General features: G+C 37.9%; 1 protein-coding gene across 1 annotated transcript in view; it reads left to right on the top strand.

Annotated features, from left to right (window-relative positions):
* Positions 1-22,550, top strand: part of CNTN5 (contactin 5) — a 647,843-nt gene that overhangs the window by 484,005 nt on the left and 141,288 nt on the right. The window contains exon 14 of the mRNA XM_088843612.1: positions 14,386-14,506. Coding sequence (XP_088699738.1) covers positions 14,386-14,506 — 121 coding nt within the window. The remainder of the gene's footprint in view (positions 1-14,385; positions 14,507-22,550) is intronic.

The following is a 22,550-nucleotide window of genomic DNA, read 5'->3' as shown; positions in this document are numbered from 1 at the left end:
GTGAATTCTCTTTCATAAAATTCCAAAGCCTTGTTATTAAAAATGAGCTTTCTGTGTCAAAGTGTCTGGATAACTTTCAAAATGTCAGTTGAATTTGACTGCAAGTCCTTGACCTTGAACTTTTTATAGTTGGCTTTTGATTGACACATTTATTCAATTTGACCTTTTCTTTTAACTAAACTATTCTTCTTCTGATTGAATCTTCATTGGAAGATTAATGTTGCAACTCACAATCTAAGCAGCAGTTTGAATAGTTTTTTCTGACATTGACGTGTTTGAATTCCCTAAATTCTTAGTATTTTTGAAGTTGATGTGGATCTTCATGACTGTGAATGACAGTGCTTAAATGGAGGATGTGACCCAAATTTCCTTTTTTTGCAGTGGGGTACCTTTTCACACAGAAATGCATTCCTAAGCATTAAGAGCTATCAAATTAGGCTTGGCCAAAGAATACTCAGTATTTGGTCATAAAGCCCATAGTTGATATGATACAGCTACTTATTGAAGATTATGCTTGCTAAAATATTTACTAATATTGCAAATAAAATGAGAATACCTAAAAAAACTTGAATTGTGAGGAGAAACTTGAAACAGGTATTTAACTGGAAAATTCACCTTTAGAAATTTAATTAATATAAAATTAATTATTCCATGTGGAATATCATGTCTTTGTGAAAAGGTTAGGTATAATCTGGAGCTCCAGCTCCTCTCGGTTTCTTCTATGTTCTGCCTGAGAAATGAGCAATCCTGTCTTTTCAGTTCATCTCCCAGTAGTCAGATCTTATCATATATAACACAAATCTGTTATTGTTCTCAGTTTTCTTCAAGAAAATCCCCTTAGGCAGATTCAAAGTTTGCCCACTGAGTATAATTTGTGTTTCGCATTATCTTATAGGACAGTGTTGCCAAACTTTCCAGCACTATGAAGGGCCACTTTTTCTCCAGTCTCCAGGAAGTTTCCTCATTGTTCCTCAAGCCCTCATCAATGGTCTTGCTGAGACCCTTCCTTCTCAGTAGTAATGTCCTCATAGCCTTCCAAACCTCTGCACTGCAACCCAAGCCAATGTCACATGTTTAGACATCAGCTATAGTGGCACCCCACTTGCAGGTACCCAGTTATTTTATGGTTACTTACTGCTGTACCACAAGCCACCGCACAACCTAGTGTTGTGAAATGACAACTATTTGGCTCTGCTTACAATTTTGTGGGTCATTAAATCAGGCAGGTAACCCTAAGGGTGTTTTGAATCTATTCCACAATGGCTGGGCCTTCAGCCAGTGTCGCCAAATAGCTGGAGATAGCTCAGAGCCTCAGTCCTAGAAGTAGATGGATCCCACAATTTTCACTGTACTTCTGCCAGGGCTAGAATGTCACAGATAGTTTCTTTACCCACGAATCTGGTGGCTGGGCTAACATGGTTTTAAAACTGGGCATATCTGGACTTTTCTCTTTCTGAATGGCATGTCTTCACATAAATAATTTGGTCCTTTTTTATGACAACCTCAGGATAGTCCAACTTTTTAAAAGGCCTCTGGCTTCCCCCAGAACAAATGTTTCAGAAGGTCTAGGAAGACATTTCACTTCTTCTTATGATCTAGTCACAGAATTTTCAATACATCATTTCTGTCATATTCTATTAGTCAAAAAGTTACCAAGGCCAGTCCAGGTTTAAAGAATAGGAAATTAGACTTCACCTCTTAATCAGTTCAGTTCAGTTCAGTCGCTCAGTCGTGTCCAACTATTTGCGACCCCATGAATCACAGCACGCCAGGCCTCCCTGTCCATCACCAGCTCCTGGAGTTCACTCAAACTCATGTCCATCGAGTTGGTGATGCCATCCAGCCATCTCATTCTCTGTCATCCCCTTCTCCTACTGCCCCCAATCCCTCCCAGGATCAGAGTCTTTTCCAGTGAGTCAACTCGTCACATGAGGTGGCCAAAGTATTGGAGTTTCAGCTGTAGCATCAATCCTTCCAATGAACACCCAGGATTGATCTCCTTTAGAATGGACTGGTTGGATCTCCTTGCAGTCCAAGGGACTCTCAAGATAGTATCAGTTAAAAAATACGAATGGACATCCTTAATCTACCACAGTGAACAAGAGGCCGAATCCTAAGCCTAATAGATACTTTGAGCCACAGTATATGCAAGTAGTGGCCTCATAAAGCACAGCAACCAATGTAGTATGAAACAGATTATGAAATAGTCACTATAATATAGTGTCATTTTTAGCCATAATAACATGGAGTATGTTTCACAGTTGGCTCTTGGAACAAATTTTAAATAATTCATAGTGCATTTTTCAGTCACTTTGATGGATGAGGAAAGGATAAATAATGGGAAAGAATAATACTAGAAGGGCAGAAGTTAAGAGAATCTGAAGATATTAAATTTAACTCATATGAAGCAGTAAAGCTCCATTCCAATTATTAGGAGGTATTATACTTTAGAGAGATTTGGGATCAAAAGACAGGGATAAAACTGATGTCACAGAAGGAAAATTAGGGCAGTTACAAATGAGTTATTTACCAATGGCAAGGGAAGGACACAAAGAGAAACCGTAGAACAGAGCAGGTGGTCTCTTCTCGTTTAGTCTTCTGCACTCATGATTAGCCTCCCTCCTTCTCTCATGACGGGCTTCCCTGGTAGCTCAGATGATAAAGAATCTGCCTGCAATGCGGGAGACCGGAGTTCAAACCCTGGGTTGGGAAGATTCCTTGGAGAAGGGAATGGCTACCCACTCCAGGATTCTTGCCTGTAGAATTCCATGGACAGGGGAGCCTGCAGGCTACAGTCCATGGGGTCACAAAGAGTCGGACATGACTGAGTGACTCACACTTTTACACTTCCCACATGATGCCAGAGACCCAGGGTGATAAATTGCTGGGATCTAAGAGTCCCAAGTGAAATAGAGGCACATGAACGAACTGGCCTCATTCCAGACCCATTTGTAAAGTTCTGTCCAAAAATCAATGAAACACAGAATGGTCTATCACATTCCTAAAACTTTGAGACCTTATGACAATTTTAGATCAATAATAATATTCTGCCTGCCTGTGCTCTGTGATTTCAGGGAAGAAATAGAAATCTTCCAAAGGAGTGTCTGAGCACTCTTCCCGTATCCAGAATGGGACTGGACTTGTGTGTAGACACTGACTATTCTTCAATGTAAAAATCAGTAGCAAAATAAAACACAATTCATCCTGCAAGCCTTTATATGATGGTATAACAAAATAGTGTTAACTTCAAAGATAAATATGACAGTTGTAGAAAGGGAACAGGCACATTGAAATATTAGTAAAATATTGCTCCCTGTCAATTATGCACTTAGGTTAGGAAGACAGACTTGGTTAATTCTTCTTCAATTAAAACTGTATCACTAAAAACTACACATGGCTAAAAGAAAACATGTCAGTTGTGGGTCACACACAGAATATTCTCTCAATGCTGGATTAAAAGTCCCAGAAAGGTTGAATGACAGTGTGAACAAATGAGGCTAATGGGTCACATGTTATCAGAAAGGTGACCCTGGCATTTCAGAGGGAGATGCAGCATTTCATGTCTGGATATGACCGATAAAGAATAACCATAACAGCATGAGCTCTCAAAATCATTCTAGGGCTTATTTGAGAATTAATTTCTAGTAATGTTTTGTGGTTGTTACCATGTAATGAAATAATTTTGTTTTTGTACTTTTGCCAAACTGTGCTTCAGTTAGTACAAGTGAATCAAATTACCTGCAAGTTTAAGTAGAACAGGGACTGGTTCCATAGGCACAATAGTAGAATGGAAACAACACTCAACTGAGTCAGTGCCCAAGGATCTATTCCAGCCTCCACACTTAACCCTTCAACAAGTCACCTACACTCTTCAGCCCCATCTTCTCAAATGCTATAGGGCTTAGTTGAACCATATGATTTGTTATTTGTCTTTACACATTAAAATCAATTATCCCCGAAATGGTGTTTTTGTCCTATTATCTATTTTAACACATCATACTGCATTATAGCTAGTTGCCTGCCTCATAAATTGCATTGTGAGTTTCTCAAAGTCATAATTTATCTCTTATCTTATAGAATGTGCATATCAAATATGACAGATTTTATCTCTTGTACCAACTCCAGTCAGCTGAAACACTGTGTTGAGTCCATCAGTTGGGTCCAAGCTCAGCCATATTTACTATGAGCAAAGGAGAAGGGCATAACATCAAAGATGCCAAGTATTTTCAATGTCCTGTTTAGACAAAATAGTCTAACAAATGATCAATACATGAATGAATTAACAAATGTATAACTGTGCATATGTCAAGAGCCTTAATAAACTAAAATGTGTTCAGTTCAGTTCAGTTCAGTCGCTCAGTCGTGTCCGACTCTCCGCGACCCCATGAATCACAGCACGCCAGGCCTCCCTGTCCATCACCAACTCCCGGAGTACACTCAAACTCATGTCCACAGAGTCGGTGATGCCATCCAGCCATCTCATTCTCTGTCGTCCCCTTCTCCTCCCGCCCCCAACCTTTCCCAGCATCAGAGTCTTTTCCAGTGAGTCAACTCGTCGCATGAGGTGGCCAAAGTATTGCAGTTTCAGCTTTAGCATCAGTCCCTCCAATGAACATCCAGGATTGATATCCCTTAGAATGGACTGGTTGGATCTCCTTGCAGAATAAGGGACTCTCAAGAGTCTTCTCCAACACCACAGTTCAAAAGCACCGATTCTTCGGCGATCAGCTTTCTTCACAGTCCAACTCTCACATCCATACATGACCACGGGAAAAACCATTGCCTTGACTAGACGGACCTTGGTTGGCAAAGTAATATCTCGGCTTTTTAATATACTATCAAGGTTGGTCATAACTTTCCTTCCAAGGAGCAAGCGTCTTTTAATTTCATGGCTGCAATCAGCATCTGCAGTGATTTTGGAGCCCAAAAAAACAAAGTCTGACACTGCTTCCACTGTTTTTCCATCTATTTCCCATGAAGTGATGGGACCAGATGCCATGATCTTTGTTTTCTGAATGTTGAGCTTCAAGCCAACATTCACTCTCCTCTTTCACTTTCATCAAGAGGCTTTTGAGTTCCTCTTCACTTTCTGCCATAAGGGTAGTGTCATCTGCATATCTGAGGTTATTGATATTTCTCCCAGCAATCTTGATTCCGGCTTGTGCTTCTTCCAGCCCAGCGTTCCTCATGATGTACTCTGCATATAAGTTAAATAAGCAAGGTGACAATATACAACCTTGACGTACACCTTTTCCTATTTGGAACCAGTCTGTTGTTCCATGTCCAGTTCTAACAGTTGCTTCCTGACCTGCATACAGGTTTCTCAAGAGGCAGGTCAGGTGGTCTGGGATTCCCATCTCTTTCAGAATGTTCCACAGTTTATTGTGATCCACACAGTCAAAGGCTTTGGCATAGTCAATGAAGCAGAAATAGATGTTTTTCTGGAACTCTCTTGCTTTCTCCATGATCCAGCGGATGTTGGCAATTTGATCTCTGGTGCCTCTGCCTTTTCTAAAACCTGCTTGAACATCTGGGAGTTCATGGTTTACATACTGCTGAAGCCTGGCTTGGAGAATTTTGAGCATGACTTTACTAGCGTGTGAGATGAGTGCAATTGTCCGGTAGTTTGAGCATTCTTTGGCATTGCCTTTCTTTGGGATTGGAATGAAGACTGACCTTTTCCAGTCCTGTGGCCACTGCTGAGTTTTCCAAATCTGCTGGCTAAAATGTGTAGCTATGTAAAATGCTATTATTCTAGAACTTTCCTCATGGTCATGCCAGGTGGTTCATTGGTAAAGAATCTGGTTGCTAATACAGAAGATGCAAGTGATGAGAGTTTGATTCCTGGGTTGGGAAGATCCCCTTGAGGAGGAAATGGCAACCCACTCCACTCCAGTAGGCTTGCCTGAAAAATCCCATGGACCGAAGGTCCTAGAGGGTACACAGTCCACGGGGTCACAAAGGATCAGACGCGACTAAGTTGACTGAACACATATGCATGTGTGCCATTATTAACTATTTACAAAGCGCAAGCTAATTCATGAGGGAGCAAAATTCTTTCTGACTAGTTGTATCATCTTGATGTAACATCAATGAGAGGTAATTTAAAAGTGAAAGATAGGAAATTGATTCCATTCTTTAACAATGGTATAAATCACTCTTTTAAGGAAAAATATGTATCGCCCGCCATAATTGTTAATATCTTTCTACCTACCAGTGTCGCTTCACTGAGCCAACCCATGGACCAGGTGTTATTCAGATTACAAAATATTATTCCTGAAGTGATTGCATGAGAAAGTTGACCTGTCATACTAGGAAGGGTTTTCTCATAACATTAATGATGTGAATTTAAGTACCATTCTTGCCTAGATTTCTCTTAAAGAAAACTGGTATGCCATGGCACTTAAAAACTGAACTTCAAAGTGAGGATGAGAGTACCTCTGTGGTCTCTTCCAGCTCTAGGACTGTAAAGTTTACATGGGGATCCCATCTCCAGTCTTCAAAGCATGAAATGATGCCTCCTGGTTTCTCACCAATATGACAGATTAATGTTGACACAAGTGTGTAAGTGAGCTTTGTGCCAACACTGGAGATGCAGGAAAAAAGTAAAAAGAATATTTAGATGGAATAATGCATGATATGCTAATGTATGGATAGGCTCACAACAAATATTCAGTATAAAATATTAGTTGATCACTGTTTTTTATTTTTAACACAAGCCTTAAGAAGATGGATGTAATCTAACTGTTCTTATTTATTAATTGTAAAATTCATTTTACAAGATTCAAAGTCAGTAAAGAATAAAAGAGAAGGTACAGACATCAAGGTAGGAAAGGTGGTTTTTTTTTTAGTTTACAAAAGGTGTATTTTTTCCTTGATATTTATTCCAAAAAGTATCATTGCCTAGAATGTGCATACATGTTCTAGGAGATTAGTGTGGACTTGAGGGTTCAGAAGGACCAACTCCCTAGGTGTGCAGTGTGTGTGGTCACCCTGGGCCCCACACTGAGAAAGACCTTGGGCTTGGTGTAAAACCTTACTGTCAGCATTTTGAAATTATGGATGATTTTTGGACAAAGAGATTCATATTTTCAATTTACACTAAGACCCACAAATGATACTGCCAGTCCTCACAGTCAGTCAAGCCTTTCTGAAAGAGATAAGACTTGAACAAGGCTTTCACTTGTGAGACAGAATTTGGAGACTGGCAGGTCACTGGGAGACACTTCAGGAAAGGTACAGAGAATACATTTTCCACTAGAATGAGAGACAAGATAAGGTCATGTCAAGCCTCAGATGCTGAGTAAGAAGTTGGGCTAACTTGTAGACAATAGGCTAAGGCAGCCAGGGAAGATAGTTGAGATCATAAATAAAATCAGTTTTTAAAAAGGATCAGCCTAGCAATGGCAGGTCACATGAGGGAAGGTGGGACAAAGAGAAGACATAAAGAACCGGCTTGAAATCTACTATAAACCTAAGGGTCAATGCTCATGAAAGGAGAAAATATTTCTCTCTGGACCTAGTCTGAGTACTGTGCTATCAGATAACACATTGCTCCTTTAATGTCTCTTCCAAGCCTAGATGCAGATGTAAGGGAAGCTACTCCATATTCTCTACCTGCAATTTTTTCCATCAAAGGTGTATTAAAGCAAACATTCCTTAAAGGCAGAATATATATCTGTATACCCAAAGCTTAGCATAGGACACAGAAATAAATATCTGTTGTATTACTGTTGTATAAAGTATCAATAATCGCATAAACAATAAAAGAACTATGAGTCAAATATTCTCAGCAATCATGTAAGACAAACTTTGCAACAGATAGGATGGAGTTGAGAGTAAATCAGGAAAACATATGACTGATAAATTGTATATGATATATTTCATGTCTCATTTAGTTTAGAAGCACTAGATAAATATAGAAATGACACTATGCATTTAGATCCTTTAATAGTCCATTGAGGTTACAGTAACAGAACACCATAGTCTTGGTGGCTTATACACAACAGGAATTTATTTCTAATAGTTTTGGAGACTGAGAAGTTCAAGATCAAGACACTGGCAGATTTGGTGTTTGGTGAGGGCCAGATTCCAGATTGACAGATGGCCATCTTTTTACTGTGTCCTTACACAGCAGAAAAAGTGAGAGCACTCTCTGAGGTCTCTTTTATAAAGGCACTAATACCATTCATGAGGGCTTCACCCATGCTCATACTCTAATTACCTCCAAAACATCCAACCTTCAAATACTATCACATTGGGGATTAGGTTTCAGCATATGAATTTGAGAAGAACACAAATGGAGTCCTTTTGCCTTGGTCATTTATGTTACTCTTAGATAAAGGAATACCCTTTCCCCTCATCACTAGGGGAAAGAGAGCCAATGTATATATGACCAGATAAGAGACATCTTTCAAGAATCAGGATACAAACATGCTATTTAAGTCTGGCATCCACTGTCACATTATCACACCCCTTAGTCCTGTATGCCTCTTTGAGAAAGGAGTAATACTAATGTGATATACATGACATTTTCTCACCCACTAAGTATTCTTAATATAATCAATATTGTCATTTAGAAAATAAATTCATTATACTAAAATTTAATTGTGTAATTATGTGCTGTATTTTCTTGCTTTGAGTTGATCATCGTTCCCAGTTGTCATTTTAACTAAGATAGTAGACTGATCCTATACATTTGGGACATTTTGTTTATAATACCAAATGATGCAATTTGGATACCTTCCATCCTGAGTTCATCAGTGAGTCATCAACTCATTTTTTCATCTTTAATCTATGTCACCAAGAAAAACTTTATGTATTTTTCTTAGTACTTAACATTTTTAGAATATATGCTGGAAGTAAATACTAAGGTCCTAGAAATGGCATGGGAGAGCCATTTTTGCCTACTTTTAATCTTCAATGCACATTTTTTTTTCTTGGGCCACACCTCCCAATATGAAGGATCTTAGTTGCCCAACGAGGTATCAAACCCATGTCCCCCTGCATGGAGTCCTAACCACTGGACTGCTAAGGAAGTCCCTTCAATGCATTGTTGGATGCATTTAATATTTTATCATAATGGACATAGACGTTTTCATCAAAGAATATTTTGTCTAATATTTTCTTCACTAGGAACAACTAAAATTTCTATTTCAGATAATGTGTCCAATTAATTAAGCATGTGAGTTAACACAGCAACTTCTTAAAAAATATATTAAACTCACGTCACCATGAATGTAAGTCCCATTACATAAAGGTCTAAAACACTTGTAAAAAGAATAATAATGTATAAGTATATTATCTCCTTATTGTGATAAGGTTTTTTTAGCAGATTACCCCCTGGGAAAAAGAAATATTGTTACCAGGAAAATATTTTAGATATCCAAGATTTTATGTCAATAACATTAATCATATCTAATAATCCATATCTCCTAGCTGATACCCAGTTTTCTGTGTTAGATCTTTTTAAAAATTACATCTCATAGAATTTATATACCATTCTCCTTTGTTTTATTGAGAGGAATGTTCCTGAGTCTGTTTGGTGGGGGCTGGGGATGCTAGAAGTGCCCTATGTGAACCCATTGAGAAATTTATATAAACTCTAAATGAGACCACAAAAACTGCCAATACCTAGCAGGTTTCTGGCTAAGCCATTCAGCATGTATTCACTTTTTGTGAGAACACTCAAGTTATCTTCTTGTTCAGATGATAATTCCCCAAACCTTTTCAGGGTGCTTACTACATGTACAACATTCTTCTAAATTCTGAAAAAAATGCTTTTTGAGCACCTTAATTTTTGAAGCATTTACTAAGCGTTCATGTGTGTACATTGTTTCATTCAATTTCCCTCAAATATGTTGAGAGACAGTGCAGCTATTATTATTCCAATAAAGTGCCTTTCCCAAAGTCTCAGGGCCAGGAAGTTAGAATTCATGTCTTCTTATTCTGAGTACAGTGGTTTTCTATAAGAGAGAAAGGTGTGGGATAACATACATCTAAAATAAGCCAGGCACTTACCAGAAAACTTACTCTACCTATGGAGAATGTTGATATCCAGTTCATTGAAGGAGTGAATACCAGTTAAAGAAATATTCCTCTTGGCTAAGAATGTATTATAGTGTCCTTTAACAGACAACATTTATCAAACATTTACTGTGGGCCAAACACTACTACGAGCTTCACTTGCATTATCACATTGAAGCTGTGAGAGAAGCTCTGACAATTTTTCCAAGTTCAAAACTTAATAAGTGGCAGAGCAGGGGTTCATGCAATTCTGTGTCATCCCTAAACCTGTGTATACTCTTTCAGCACCTTTTTCTGCTGCCTTCCTCCATAGTTTCTTCCTATTTCCCTTCTAATTTCTGTAAGAGGAGAAACAGAAGAGGAGGAGGTATTGTCAGATGTGGAGAAGGAAGGAAGCAAGCCAGCCATGGACTCTCTAGCTCACCCGACGACCTTCGGCTGTCCCAGTGCCCAGCTCAGCTCTGGGAACACCCAGGGGACCTCCGGGTGACTTCCAAGAATGTCAGTGGCAGTTCAGAGACAGGAGCAGAGTGCTGATGAAGCAAAACTAAGCAGTGGCAGAGCTCACGAAGAAAGGCTTAAACCAGGAGGAGGCACTTGAGTTGTGTCTAAAAGTATCTTTGAAGGCAAAGAAGGGAGAACAAGCTTCTGTAACAGAACAGGCGGAATTAGGAGAGGTATTCCTGCGCAGGAAGAAATGTGAGGTTAATGTCATAGAAGGACAGAATTCAGCATAGGAAGCAGAATCATGCTGTGAGGAGCCTTCTGTTGAAACAAGATTAGACTTTTCCTCAAGGCAGCAAGAGTCAACAGACACTGAGAACAGCGAAGCTAACCGTGCTTCCATTTTTAGGAAGTCTTAATTAGCAGTCTTATGATGGGTGAGCAGGACACTTAGTCCAAACGAATGTCAATAAAGAACTGGACTTGAGTGGAAGGATGACATTTCCTGTATTATTTCCAAATCATAAATAAAAGTTACAGCGACCTAGCAACTGCTCTAATGAATTTATGTGACCAAGAGATGTAAATGACTTAGAACTGTCGCCACTCCCACAGAGAGTGAACAGAGCCTCTTTCTTAAAGATCCCTCCCTTGTTCATCCATTCAACAGATATTGAGGCATGCCCTGTGCTAGGTACACAATGCTTGGAGAGTTGTGTTACAGCACTGGTTGCGGGGAAAGTTCTTTTGAAGCACCACATAACGTGATTTGTTCATAAAGAGAAAAAAAGCAGCAAAGAAAAAGGCAGGGTATAAAGCAAGTGTCAAGGAAAACAAGATAAGACAGAGTAACTCCTGAGAGAGAAAAGTGAAAATGAGCTTTAAGCTTAAGAAAGCAAACATCTGCTCTAAGTAACCATTTCATTAAAAGTGCACTAAATTGTGGAAGTTCTCTCCCAGGAACTGCATACTGTGGGTTGAGATTAAGTATAATGGGCTCCCACGTGAATTCTTCTCATTACTTCTCATGAAAATCAGTAAATCTCCTGAAAGGGTAATTTAGGTTTAGTGTTCACCATTCATTTTACTTTTAATCTTCTCTGTTTAGAATTGTAAAAATATAATGCAGAAATAATCCAAAAGAGGAGGAATAGGCCCCATGAGTTGAAATGAGACAATTTCAACTCCTCACATAGTCTTAGCGTTAATACATAAGTAATGGGCTGTAAACTTTTTATTCTTGATAGATGGTAATGGAGCTTCAGCCAGTTTCTACAGTACTGCATGCTGTTAATTGCAGGAACCAAGTAAAGGACAGGATAAGAAAGATAATCTATACTTCACTCTCCTGGATTCTTTGGACCTCTTTGGATTTTCAGTGTAGTCTCTTCTTAATCCCATTAAACTTTTCTTTCACTATAATTTAACCAAAGGACAAAGATTTCAAGATTTTTGTCCAAGACAAAAAGAAATCAATTATTTGGGAAGAAAAATATCTGGAAAATTTAACTTAATCACAGAAAAATATCTGGAAAATTTAACTTAATCACAGAAATGTGATTTTATGGAATAATTTTGTCAAAAATATGAGCCTGAACAATGACTTATGATCATTACTTTTTCTACTGTTAAACTACCACCAATCAGTTTGTGAAATTAAAAAACAAGCAAGGGAAAAAAAAAAACAAACTCCAAGTGCAGTCTTTCAGAAGCGTTACTTCTGAGAAGAATAATCCTCTATTCTTTTTTGGACCTCTCCTTGGCTTTTCCATTAAACATAGACTCTATTCTAGGTCCATGGTATGCACATTAATTCTTGACTAATTTAACTGAGTACACTATAAGGAGAGCATCTTAGAAATCCATGGGGAAAAGGATATTTCACACCTAAGATGGATCCATGCTATATAAAGTGGTAAAAATATTTAAATCTTTTATACAGAATTATAGAGCTTTCCAGGTGGCTGTTGTGGTAAAGAACCTACCTGCCAATGCAGATAGATGGAAGAGACACAGGTTCAATCTCTGGGTTGGGAAGATCCCCTGGAGGGGTTGCACAGCAACCCATCCAGTATTCTTGCCTGGAGAATCCCATGGCCAGAGGAGCCTGGTAGGCAATGGTCCCTAGAGTCACAAAGAGTTGGATAGGACTGAAGCAACGTAGCATGAACAAACAGTGTTATATTATGCAGATGTGAGACTAAGCTATGGCTTATGATGTTTACAGTTTGCTTTTGTTTCCCCAAGAGAAATCAAAGGTTTTACTAAGTGTAAATTTCCTTTTCAGATTTGAAAGAAATGAGCACTTAGTCTGATACACATGAGAAAATGAAATTTGATTAACAATTTTATCTAAGGAAAAGAATAGTGAAGGACATTCACTGGACAAATATCACATTCCTTGAAATAATTATTGTGACATTTTAATGCATTCTCACCAAAAAGCATTCCCTTGTAAATGACTGAACCAGACCATGTATTAACAATTATTTCATGAGAGAAAACTTCAATACACTTAGAAGCTGCTATCATAAGACTAATGGGAAAAAAAAATGAAATACTGGAAAGAAATGTCCTAAAACATAATATACAGTTAATTGATTGATTTAAAGAAATACACAACATTTGAGAGGTTAAAAACTTCCAGGAACTTCTCACCCTGTTATGAATGCTAAGACGAAAAAAAATCCAACAGATTTTCAGAAATTCCTCTCACTTTCATGAATTTTGTATAGTCCATTAGTTTATTTCAAAATGAAGGTAAACAACTAAATTCATAAATACTCATCAGGACGCTGCCTTCTAAGGACAAACGAATCATTGTTTAAGATAATTCACCCATTCCATCAACAAATTAAAGATATCTAATCAGGGGTGCTTCTCCATGTCTTGCATTAGTCATTCTTTCAAGGGCCCATGAAAGAGGAGTGTTGAGTTTTTTGAAGATGTCATTTCAAGCTGCATGCATGTACTCTTATTCCAGGGAATTGTTTTTAATTGCAACATGGAAAGTGAAGAGCATATTGGAGTTTGGCTATGTCATTCTCTGAAAAGAATACCTCATGAATTGTAAATACCAGATCTTCATGAAAACGGGAAATCCATCTTTCCTGTTAAAGTAAATGAAAGACAAGATTAAGTAATGAAAGATCATACCAGACATCCTAAAGTGTAGGATAATCACTGATCCCATGAACTAGTACAACTAAAACATAATCTCCTTGGTACTTATTGATCTCCTTGATACAATTGTTCTTCAGCTATGTTCTAATCATTGTGCTCCCAACAAGGATCGGGTATTTTGTGTCTTCTTCATGTTTTTTAATTGCTTTGATTAACAGAGATTCAGGCTGACCCTACTCCTGATGGTGGTGGTTGTAGAAGGAATAAATCAATCTCTGTTGGGTGAAAACAACAGAGACCAGCTTTGGGACCAGCACTTTTGCACCTTAGCACCACTTCATTCTGTTGCCTACAAAAGAAGCCATTCAATAAAGCCGTGCAATATAATCTTTTAACTACTGTTGCCTCATAATCCCACAAGTTGTTATTCCTTTCAATACTGCTTTCTTGCCACAAAAATAAGCCTGTCTCTGAATAGCAAAGCAATAATTTTTGTGCACTATTTTTCCTAAACTTTTAAAGATATGAATTTGTTTGTAAATATTTCTTAAATATTATAGCTGCTAAACCATTATATGCAATATTAAATGTTCGAATGTGGTATTAGCAATTGTTGAAAACATAGCTTCCATGTGTTCCTTGAAGTGGGGCATGTTTGACTTTTGAAATGTCGTCATATAAATTGTAAGGCCAAAAATGGGCCCTTTGACTGAATATGCAAAGTTCCCCTTAAACCACCTTGAACTAGGCAGATTTGCAACATTTTAAACTGGCACTTCATCCCTCTTTCAGCAAGCATCCTCTGCAGATTTAATGATCAGGAACATCCTTCTGATGCATGCTGGGAGATATGGCTGCAGGGTACAGACCACAGCAGACAGTGTGTCAGATGAGGCAGAACTTCTTGTTAGGGGTGAGTATGCTAATAGTGCAGTCTGAAGACATGATCACCATAAATTATCATACAAAGGAATTGAAATGCATGGACTTTGAGCACATCAGTACTGTGCACTTTACTTTCAATTTTACAATATATGTCATTCTTGCTTAACCTTTTGCCTTTGAAACGATTATATGGTAACTTTCTCCTTAGAAACAGACAAAACCTACAGATCCAACTTCAGCTTCCCAAACACCTTTAGTACTAGGTGGTTACTAGGTGTTTACCCAACTTAATGCCAACATGAAATTTTCAACAGTCGAGTCACAAAGACACTTGAACACTAGAGAAACAAAAATTTTGTGTGTTTGTATGTGGTTTTCCAAATGTAAAGCTAGTGGAACCCCTAGGCGTTTTTTTCCCTCCACTAACTTCTAAATTCTGCTTCCTGAACAGAAAAACTGAATGCCTAGTATAGTGGCATTTGTAATTGCTAAGTGACAAGGATTGTTTAAAAGTCTGAAAATGTCAACATACAGTCTCTCTGTGCAGAAATGACAGTTAAGTGGGTTCCAACTATGAGCAAGGCTGCCAAATTCTACAATCCTATGAACCTATATCTTATTTGAATTAAGTAAATGCCTACAGCACTAATTTCTTTTAGCACATTATTTGGCAGTTTGGGAAATGCTGCTCTAAGCGTGCATTTTCTTTTTTCTTCTTCCTTTCTTTTTCTCTCTCTCTTTCCCTTTCTTTCTCTGCCGCCTTCATTCCTTTCTTTCTGCCCTCTTTCTCTTTTTTTCCCACGTTTTTCTTTCTTTTCTTTTTTGTTTTTAATGGAGATACAATATATCTGCATAAAAATAAAAAAATATTTGTATAGGTATACAGCTCAAAGAAAAAAATCATAAAGTAATCATACCAAGAAACTGCTATTTAACACAAGAGTTAGAACATTACCAGAATCCCACCTCTCCCTTTTTGATCTCAAAAAAATCAAATTTGACTAGTGTGACTACTGCATGTTAAGACCCCTTGCATGATCTCTGCAAAGAAAAATCACACAGTCCCTAACAAAAACTTATATCTTACATTAACTTGTTTTACTCACTTGGAGTGTTTTCCAATCATAATTTTCAATAATTCATTAATATAAAAATCTTGAGCAGGAAATACAAGGCCTGTGTAAGCTTCATCATCTGTTTTGGTTGTATGTGTCACCCAAGGTTTATTGATTCGGGGTAGTTCATCTACTATTGGTCCAAGTAAAACATTGTTTTGAAATAGACGTGTATCTGCGTGAGTGGCAGCATGCTCATTTTCTGCGTGTGTTTGTTTCTATTCCAAAGGTTATTTGAACTCGTCTCCAAATTTATAACAAGAATGTGTATCTGTATTACTCTATTACAAAACATCAACTTTTTAAAGTGCTCATCCTCTCATGATATTTCATTTAACTAAAATTTTTCCTTTATGCCTTTCAAGTAACAATGCTTATGGAATGGCAAACCACACACTGCAATTTTATAGAAAATTGCTTTCTTCTCTCACTACAGTCTGTTTTAGATTATGTGTATTTATTGCGTAGCACTTGCCTAGTAATTTAGAATGATGTTCCTAAAATTGGAGCTTTCTAAATGAATAACACAGTTTAGAGGCTGATAACAAGAAGCCAGGTATTTTTACAGGGTTATGAGGGGCATATTTAAGTGGCAAAGTAACATTCTGCTTTGTAAGTAAAATTAAACTCAGCAGCATTTAGAATACAATTCAGGTTCGGCTTTTTTGTGTTCTGTTCTTTTAGCCTTTGGCTTTATTCCTAGGAGATGATAAAATGCAGAAATTTGGAATTACACTCAATAGCAATTTCAAACAGGTTGCTATTGTCTGAATATTCATGCAACATTCAGCTCAAGCTTTCATTTGAAGTGAGTTGTTTCAAGTCACCAATTTTCTATTATATACTTGTATTATTTTTCTAAAACTAGTAAAAATAGCTTGCCTCTTCTGCCTGGTTGGTCTCAGACAGATTTAAAAGTTGAAGTAAAGGTTCTGGTGTTTTCTTTTATCTTTCTGAAGTTTCCTGGTAATTGAAGGAACTCAGATGCTTGAATACTGCAGCGCTTAATGTTGTAAAATAAAACTCAAAATAGTTTTACCCTGTCTTCTTCTTTCTCCCACTCTTCCAACCACTGGGTTTGTAAACTTGGGGCATTCTAATAGTTCAGGCAACAGGACCAAAGCTGAGCTTTCTAGATGAAGGTTTTCTAATGATGGTTACAATTCTAGCAGCAGAATCCTTAAAGCACACTTACTCAAGAGTGTCATAAAATGAGAATGGTAAGCGCAATTTCACTATACTTCATATAGGATACCTTAATTGTATTGCTCAGAGAATGCGGAATGTTCTTAGCTAGCAAGGAATATGTTTTTATAACTCTGTAATTCTATTTCCATGGAGACTTAGGGGACTAAAGTCTGTATTCTCCAAGATAACCTAGGAGATTGTTTCCTTCCCCATTAGAGAAAGTTTATGAAATTCTTTTGCGCATCTCACCAAATCCTGCAATTCTTCACCTGGCCCCACGCGCACACTAGATTGTGGCTCAGGTGTGTGGCCCTGAGACCTCATCAATGCTTGTTTAGAATCTGAGCTTCCCCGACTAGAGCTGCTCCCTGCTTCTCTTCTCACGCACTGCTTGAAAGCTATCCTTCCCCCAAATGCTTGTTTCCACTATTGCTTTATTTTGCTTGTGAATGTCAGTGCTATTATTCACCTCTATTTCACCATTATTATCATCCTCCAAAAATTGAATTTTCCCATAAATAATCATCTGAAGCATAAAATTGCTTGCTCTCATATACTTAATATTCAGTGAACCAGCCTTATAACAGCACCATGCATAATTTGGAGACCCATAGTAGAAGTAATGAAATTAAAATAAGTTATTTTGCCAGAATATAAAAAGAAATTAAAGCCACACCTGGACATCTGTGCACAATTTAAGTCACTTATTCAAGTGTGATATAGCAACAAGAGAGAAAGTAAATCTAAACAATGCTACAGGGAACCTCTTTAAAGATGGATAAAACTGTATTATATTCTCCATGGTAAAGGAGATAGACCTTTAAGGGATAATCTCACTGAGGGGAATACACAATTTTTAAAGAACTGATACTCCCAAGCATTATGAGAGGTGACGAAACACAACATAAAACACAACAGAGAAAGAAGTATTAGTTTTTGTTATTTTATTTTAATTTACAAAACTGACTGTCAGAAATATGCTTCCCTAAGAGAATATAAGGGTCAGAAACTATCACAGTTTAAAGAATAAAATGTGTTTAGCTAAACTAACTGGGAACCTGAGCCTGAACTCTGTCTATTCTGCCCACAGACAGAGGAAATAATAAAAAATGAACTTCTTCATGCAAATTTTTATTCAGATTGTGCTGTTATTAATGCAAAACAGTAGATCAAGAAACTCTTGGCATAGACAAAGAACAATCCATAATCTCTTGGTTCTTTCTGAATGCACTGCCTGTATACCCTCTTTTTCCCAAACTTGGATGACAAATTTTATTCCCTGAATTACAATTTACAAGATGAATATGACATGTATTAAACTGAATTTGAGAAGAAATAATCTACTTCAGGACACAATTTGTTGAGAAAAATCTGACTGCTTTTAACTATTCATTCCTCCTTCCATCACTTCTGATTCAACCTGGAGTTCAGAATGGTTTTCAGTCTTACTTGCTTCAAACATCTCATTAGTTTAGTTCCATTTATTCTTTCCAATATTTTTCCTTGAATATTTTACCTTTAGTCTCTGCTGATCAACCTTGTCACTTTTTATTTCAAAACAGAAGCTATTAAGAATTTGTTGTGCCAATTAAATAAGTCACAGGCATTTGCTGATAATTTGCTATTTATTTCTTCACTCACCCATTCTCTGGCACCTGCTCTGTAGCAAGCCCTGCTCCAGAATAGAAACAGATGTAGATGCCAAGAGCTCAGCCCCCTGTGTGAGACCAAGCGGCTCTCTATCCTCTTGTCCACTAGTGTGAGAAACAGCTTTGGGAATGGGGTGAGAAACACGAGGAAGAAAGCTCCCTAGATAACCTACATCTTTCAGGGGAAATAATGAAATGTTATGAAAATCCATAGGCATAGCTATAGGACTGACTTCATAAGTTGTGGGTCCTGGTGTAAAATGAAAGTGCAGAGTCCTTCATGCAAAAGTTTGACAAGAATCTTAAGACAGTGACAGCAGAACATTAATCCAAGTATAAGGACCTTCTAAGTCAGGGACCCTGTGTGACTGCACAAGTAATACACCATGAAGTCAGCCAGGCACAGCATTAAATTATGTATGAAGCTACAGGAACAAAAGGACTTTAGCAAAGGGGAGGATCAGTTATAACAAAGTTGTTTTAATGTGTTTGCTTATCTATAAAAATAGCATATTAAAGCCTCCTCAGAGGTTGCGTCAGCTTTTTACACAAAAGATCATTTTTTATTATTCTACCTCAAGAGCCTTATGTTTTGAAAGATTTTGTTCGTTGTTGAAGTAATCATTAATTCATATTTCTATTTAAATTTTCACTAAAATCTTTTATCATGAGGTAGCCAGTGTTATCAAACTAGATAATTTAACTCTAACCAACAGAAAAAAGAAAAAGGATTTACCTTTTAGCTAGTTTCGAAGTGTTATCTGTTTTGTTTTGTTTTCAAATAGTTGAAAATAATCTAAAGATACCAGTTACCATCTGATGGAAACCAACTTGGAAACTTTGATTAAATACCCTCCAAATTCTCTCTAAGATCTCTCTTCAGTGATCCTCACCAGCAAGAGAGAAAAATTCTCAAGTTTTCTACCTTTTGTCCTTGGAGAGATACAAGTACACACTATCACTTTTCCAAATACAAAAGGAATCTCAGGCTCAATGAAAATCTTGAACATATTTCTCATACATGTAGGTTTGAGAATTAACCAGTATTAATGTACTATGTCTTTCTATCTCTCAAAGCACTATCCTTTTGAAATGTGTAGATTCCAAATTGATATAAATGTATTTTACCATCTGACCACTACTAAACTCTCAAGCTTTAAAATGCACAAGTGTTTGGCACAACTATCCAGAGTTTGCACAGTTTTCCGTTTCCACCACTAATCTAATATGAAATGACAGGGTTGGAGTTTCACAAGCCTTCATATGGTAGAGTAATGTCTTGGAATCAAAAGAGTCTCCAGGGAAAAAGAAAAGGAGCTATAAATCACAAAAAAACAAAGCTGGGCTTGATGATGTGCTGGTATTTGAGGCTCAAAAGAACAATAACAAATGCTTTCAGTGTAATTTTAATGTTGCCGCTGCTGTTGCTTCAGTTGCGTCTGACTCTGAGCAACCCCATAGACGACAGCCCACTAGGCTCCTCTGTCCCTGGGATTCTCCAGGCAAGAGCACTGGAGTGGGTTGCCATTTCCTTCTCCAATGCAGAAAAGTGAAAAGTGAAAGTGAAGTTGCTCAGTTGTGTCCGACTCTTAGTGACCCCATGGACTGCAGCCTACCAGGCTCCTCTGTCCATGGTATTTTCCAGGCAGGAGTAGTGGAGTCGGGTGACATTGCCTTCTCCAATTTTAATGTTAATATTAATATTAAACAAATTGGCCAATAATTTATATTTTAGAGCAGAATAGAAATTATTCGGTTAATATATTTGTTTTTCCAATATTTAAAAAAACTTTAAAATTGAAATATAAAATAAAATGTCCTCATCTAGAAGAAAATCTAATCTCATTCATTGCAAAACCTTATTGGAATATTCTGTATAGCACTGTGGGAATTTTAGATCACTACTGTCACTAGTGTTGGGTAAGGCTTTTTAAATAATGTATACAAATCACTTGCTCAGACATTTTCTACATTAACTAGTTTGATTGACACCTATACAATTTCTCTTAGACACTGAATAGCAGTTTAGTTTTTTTCTCTTGTACTTTTCATGTGGTTGCTTGCTAATCTGTGGAATTCTAACAACTGAATAAAAAGTAACATTTTTGACTGTAGATTTTCTGTGCAACATTTTGTTTGGTTCACTGCAATGATAGTGACTTGATCAAATGACCAAATGCTTGCCACAGTTATACATAAAATGAACAAATGAACTGTCACTGTATACAGACAACCAGTTGATGGAGACTAAATTTCTTATATTTAAAGTGAAGTCGCTCAGTTGTGTCCAATTCTTCGTGACCCTGTGGACTGTAGCCTGCCAGGTTCATCTGCCCGTAGGATTCTCCAGGCAAGAATACTGGAGTGGGTTGTCATTTCCTTCTCCAGGGGATCTTCCCAACTCAGGGATCGAACCCGGGTCTCCTGCATTGCAGGCAGGCGCTTTATCCTCTGAGTCACCAGGGAAGCCCCTTCTTATATTTAGCCATTCAACAAATATTGAGTGCCTGCTGAGCCAAGTTCTCTTTTAGGAACTGATATTTCCATCAACTGACTTAGACTTTCTGGGGAGCATTTTGCTATTTTGAAACAAGTACATTGACTTTACTCTTCCATTTTAAGAAAAATCTAATCAAATAGGTCTTATATTACACATGTTTCTGAATCACAAATTGAAAGGTAATCACAATTCACTGTGCATTTCACTCCACAAATCTTACATGTTTTTTTGTGCGTCCATCCTATTATAAAAATGACGTTTACTATTACTTCTCACTTATGTAAACTTGTTGAAGCAAGTTCTTGGTATGTGGGGTTATGTTTTAAATGCAGATTATATTTATTGTTTAGTGAGTACCTACTATATGAGAAGGCAATGGCACGCCACTCCAGTACTCTTGCCTAGAAAATCCCATGGACGGAGGAGCCTGGTAGGCTGCAGTCCGTGGGGTCGCTAAGGGTCGGACACGACTAAGCGACTTCACTTTCACTTTCACACACTAGAGAAGGAAATGGCAACCCACTCCAGTGTTCATGCCTGGAGAATCCCAGGGACAGGGGAGCCTGGTGGGCTGCCGTCAGTGGGGTCGCACAGAGTCGGACACGACTGAAGTGACTTAGCAGTAGCAGCAACTATATGCTTAGACAGTTCTAGTGTGCAAGAAGGATAAGTGGTGAGGTGGGATTGGGTATAAGTGCCTTCTAATGTCGTGGGAAAGAACTTACCTTTTATGCCACAGATTATAGATAGCCATTAAAGGACCCAAACTGGAAAGGCATGTAATTAGATATGCACTTCAAGAGGATCATTCTGACAAAGCAGGAGATGTTTTAGAGGATCGTGAGTCCAAACAGGAGACCACAGCAATAATCCTGATAAGAAACAAGAAGGGCCTATAAAAGACAATGGGAACTGAGATGGAAAGAAACACACATCCTAAACAGCTAGGAAGGAGACAAGATCTACAGAATTTGGTGGCTCACATTATGCAAAAATGAAAAGAGGAGGCCAGGATAAATCCCAGTGGTAATGCTTTACTGAGTGGTCAAAGGGAGGGAAGACATACAGTCTGCTTAGACCAAGGCAGTTCCAGGTTAAACTCGGAGAGTCAGCATAATTATTGATGAAATCCTTTCTCTCAAAACTGTCCAGGTTTAGTTGATAAATTAAGTGGCCGTCCTAGTGAAGAATGATCATGCTTTTCAATTAATCTGGAAGATAAGGAGATAGGTGAATTGGGGGGTGAAGGAAGAGCAGTTAAGGCTCTCCAGAGAGAAATGCCCAGTAGGTAAATAGATTTGTGGCTACAGAGATCAGGAGAGAATAAGGTTGAGCTGAGATGTAAATTTCAGCATGACGAGATGAAAATGAAATTGCAAAGACAGCATGTGAAGAATGAGACGGGGAAGAAGCTCATACAGAAGCTTCAGAAACACTGACGCTGAGGAAGAGGAGGAAGCTGCAAGAAGATTGCGAAGTAGCTGCCAGACAGAGCAACTAAGTGGAAGATCAAAGAAACCAAACCTTAGGGACAGGAAAAGGGGATTTCAGGAAGGAGAAAATAGGCTTCAGTGTCAAATGGAAGTAAATCAAGAACAAATAGATACCACTGGCTTGAGC

Source organism: Moschus berezovskii, chromosome 14, assembly GCF_049115385.1.
Source record: "Moschus berezovskii isolate FMDL1 chromosome 14, NW_MosBer_1.0, whole genome shotgun sequence".
Lineage (NCBI taxonomy): Eukaryota > Metazoa > Chordata > Mammalia > Artiodactyla > Moschidae > Moschus > Moschus berezovskii.
The sequence above is the reverse complement of the archived record's forward strand: the minus strand, read 5'-3'. Positions and strand labels throughout refer to the sequence as shown.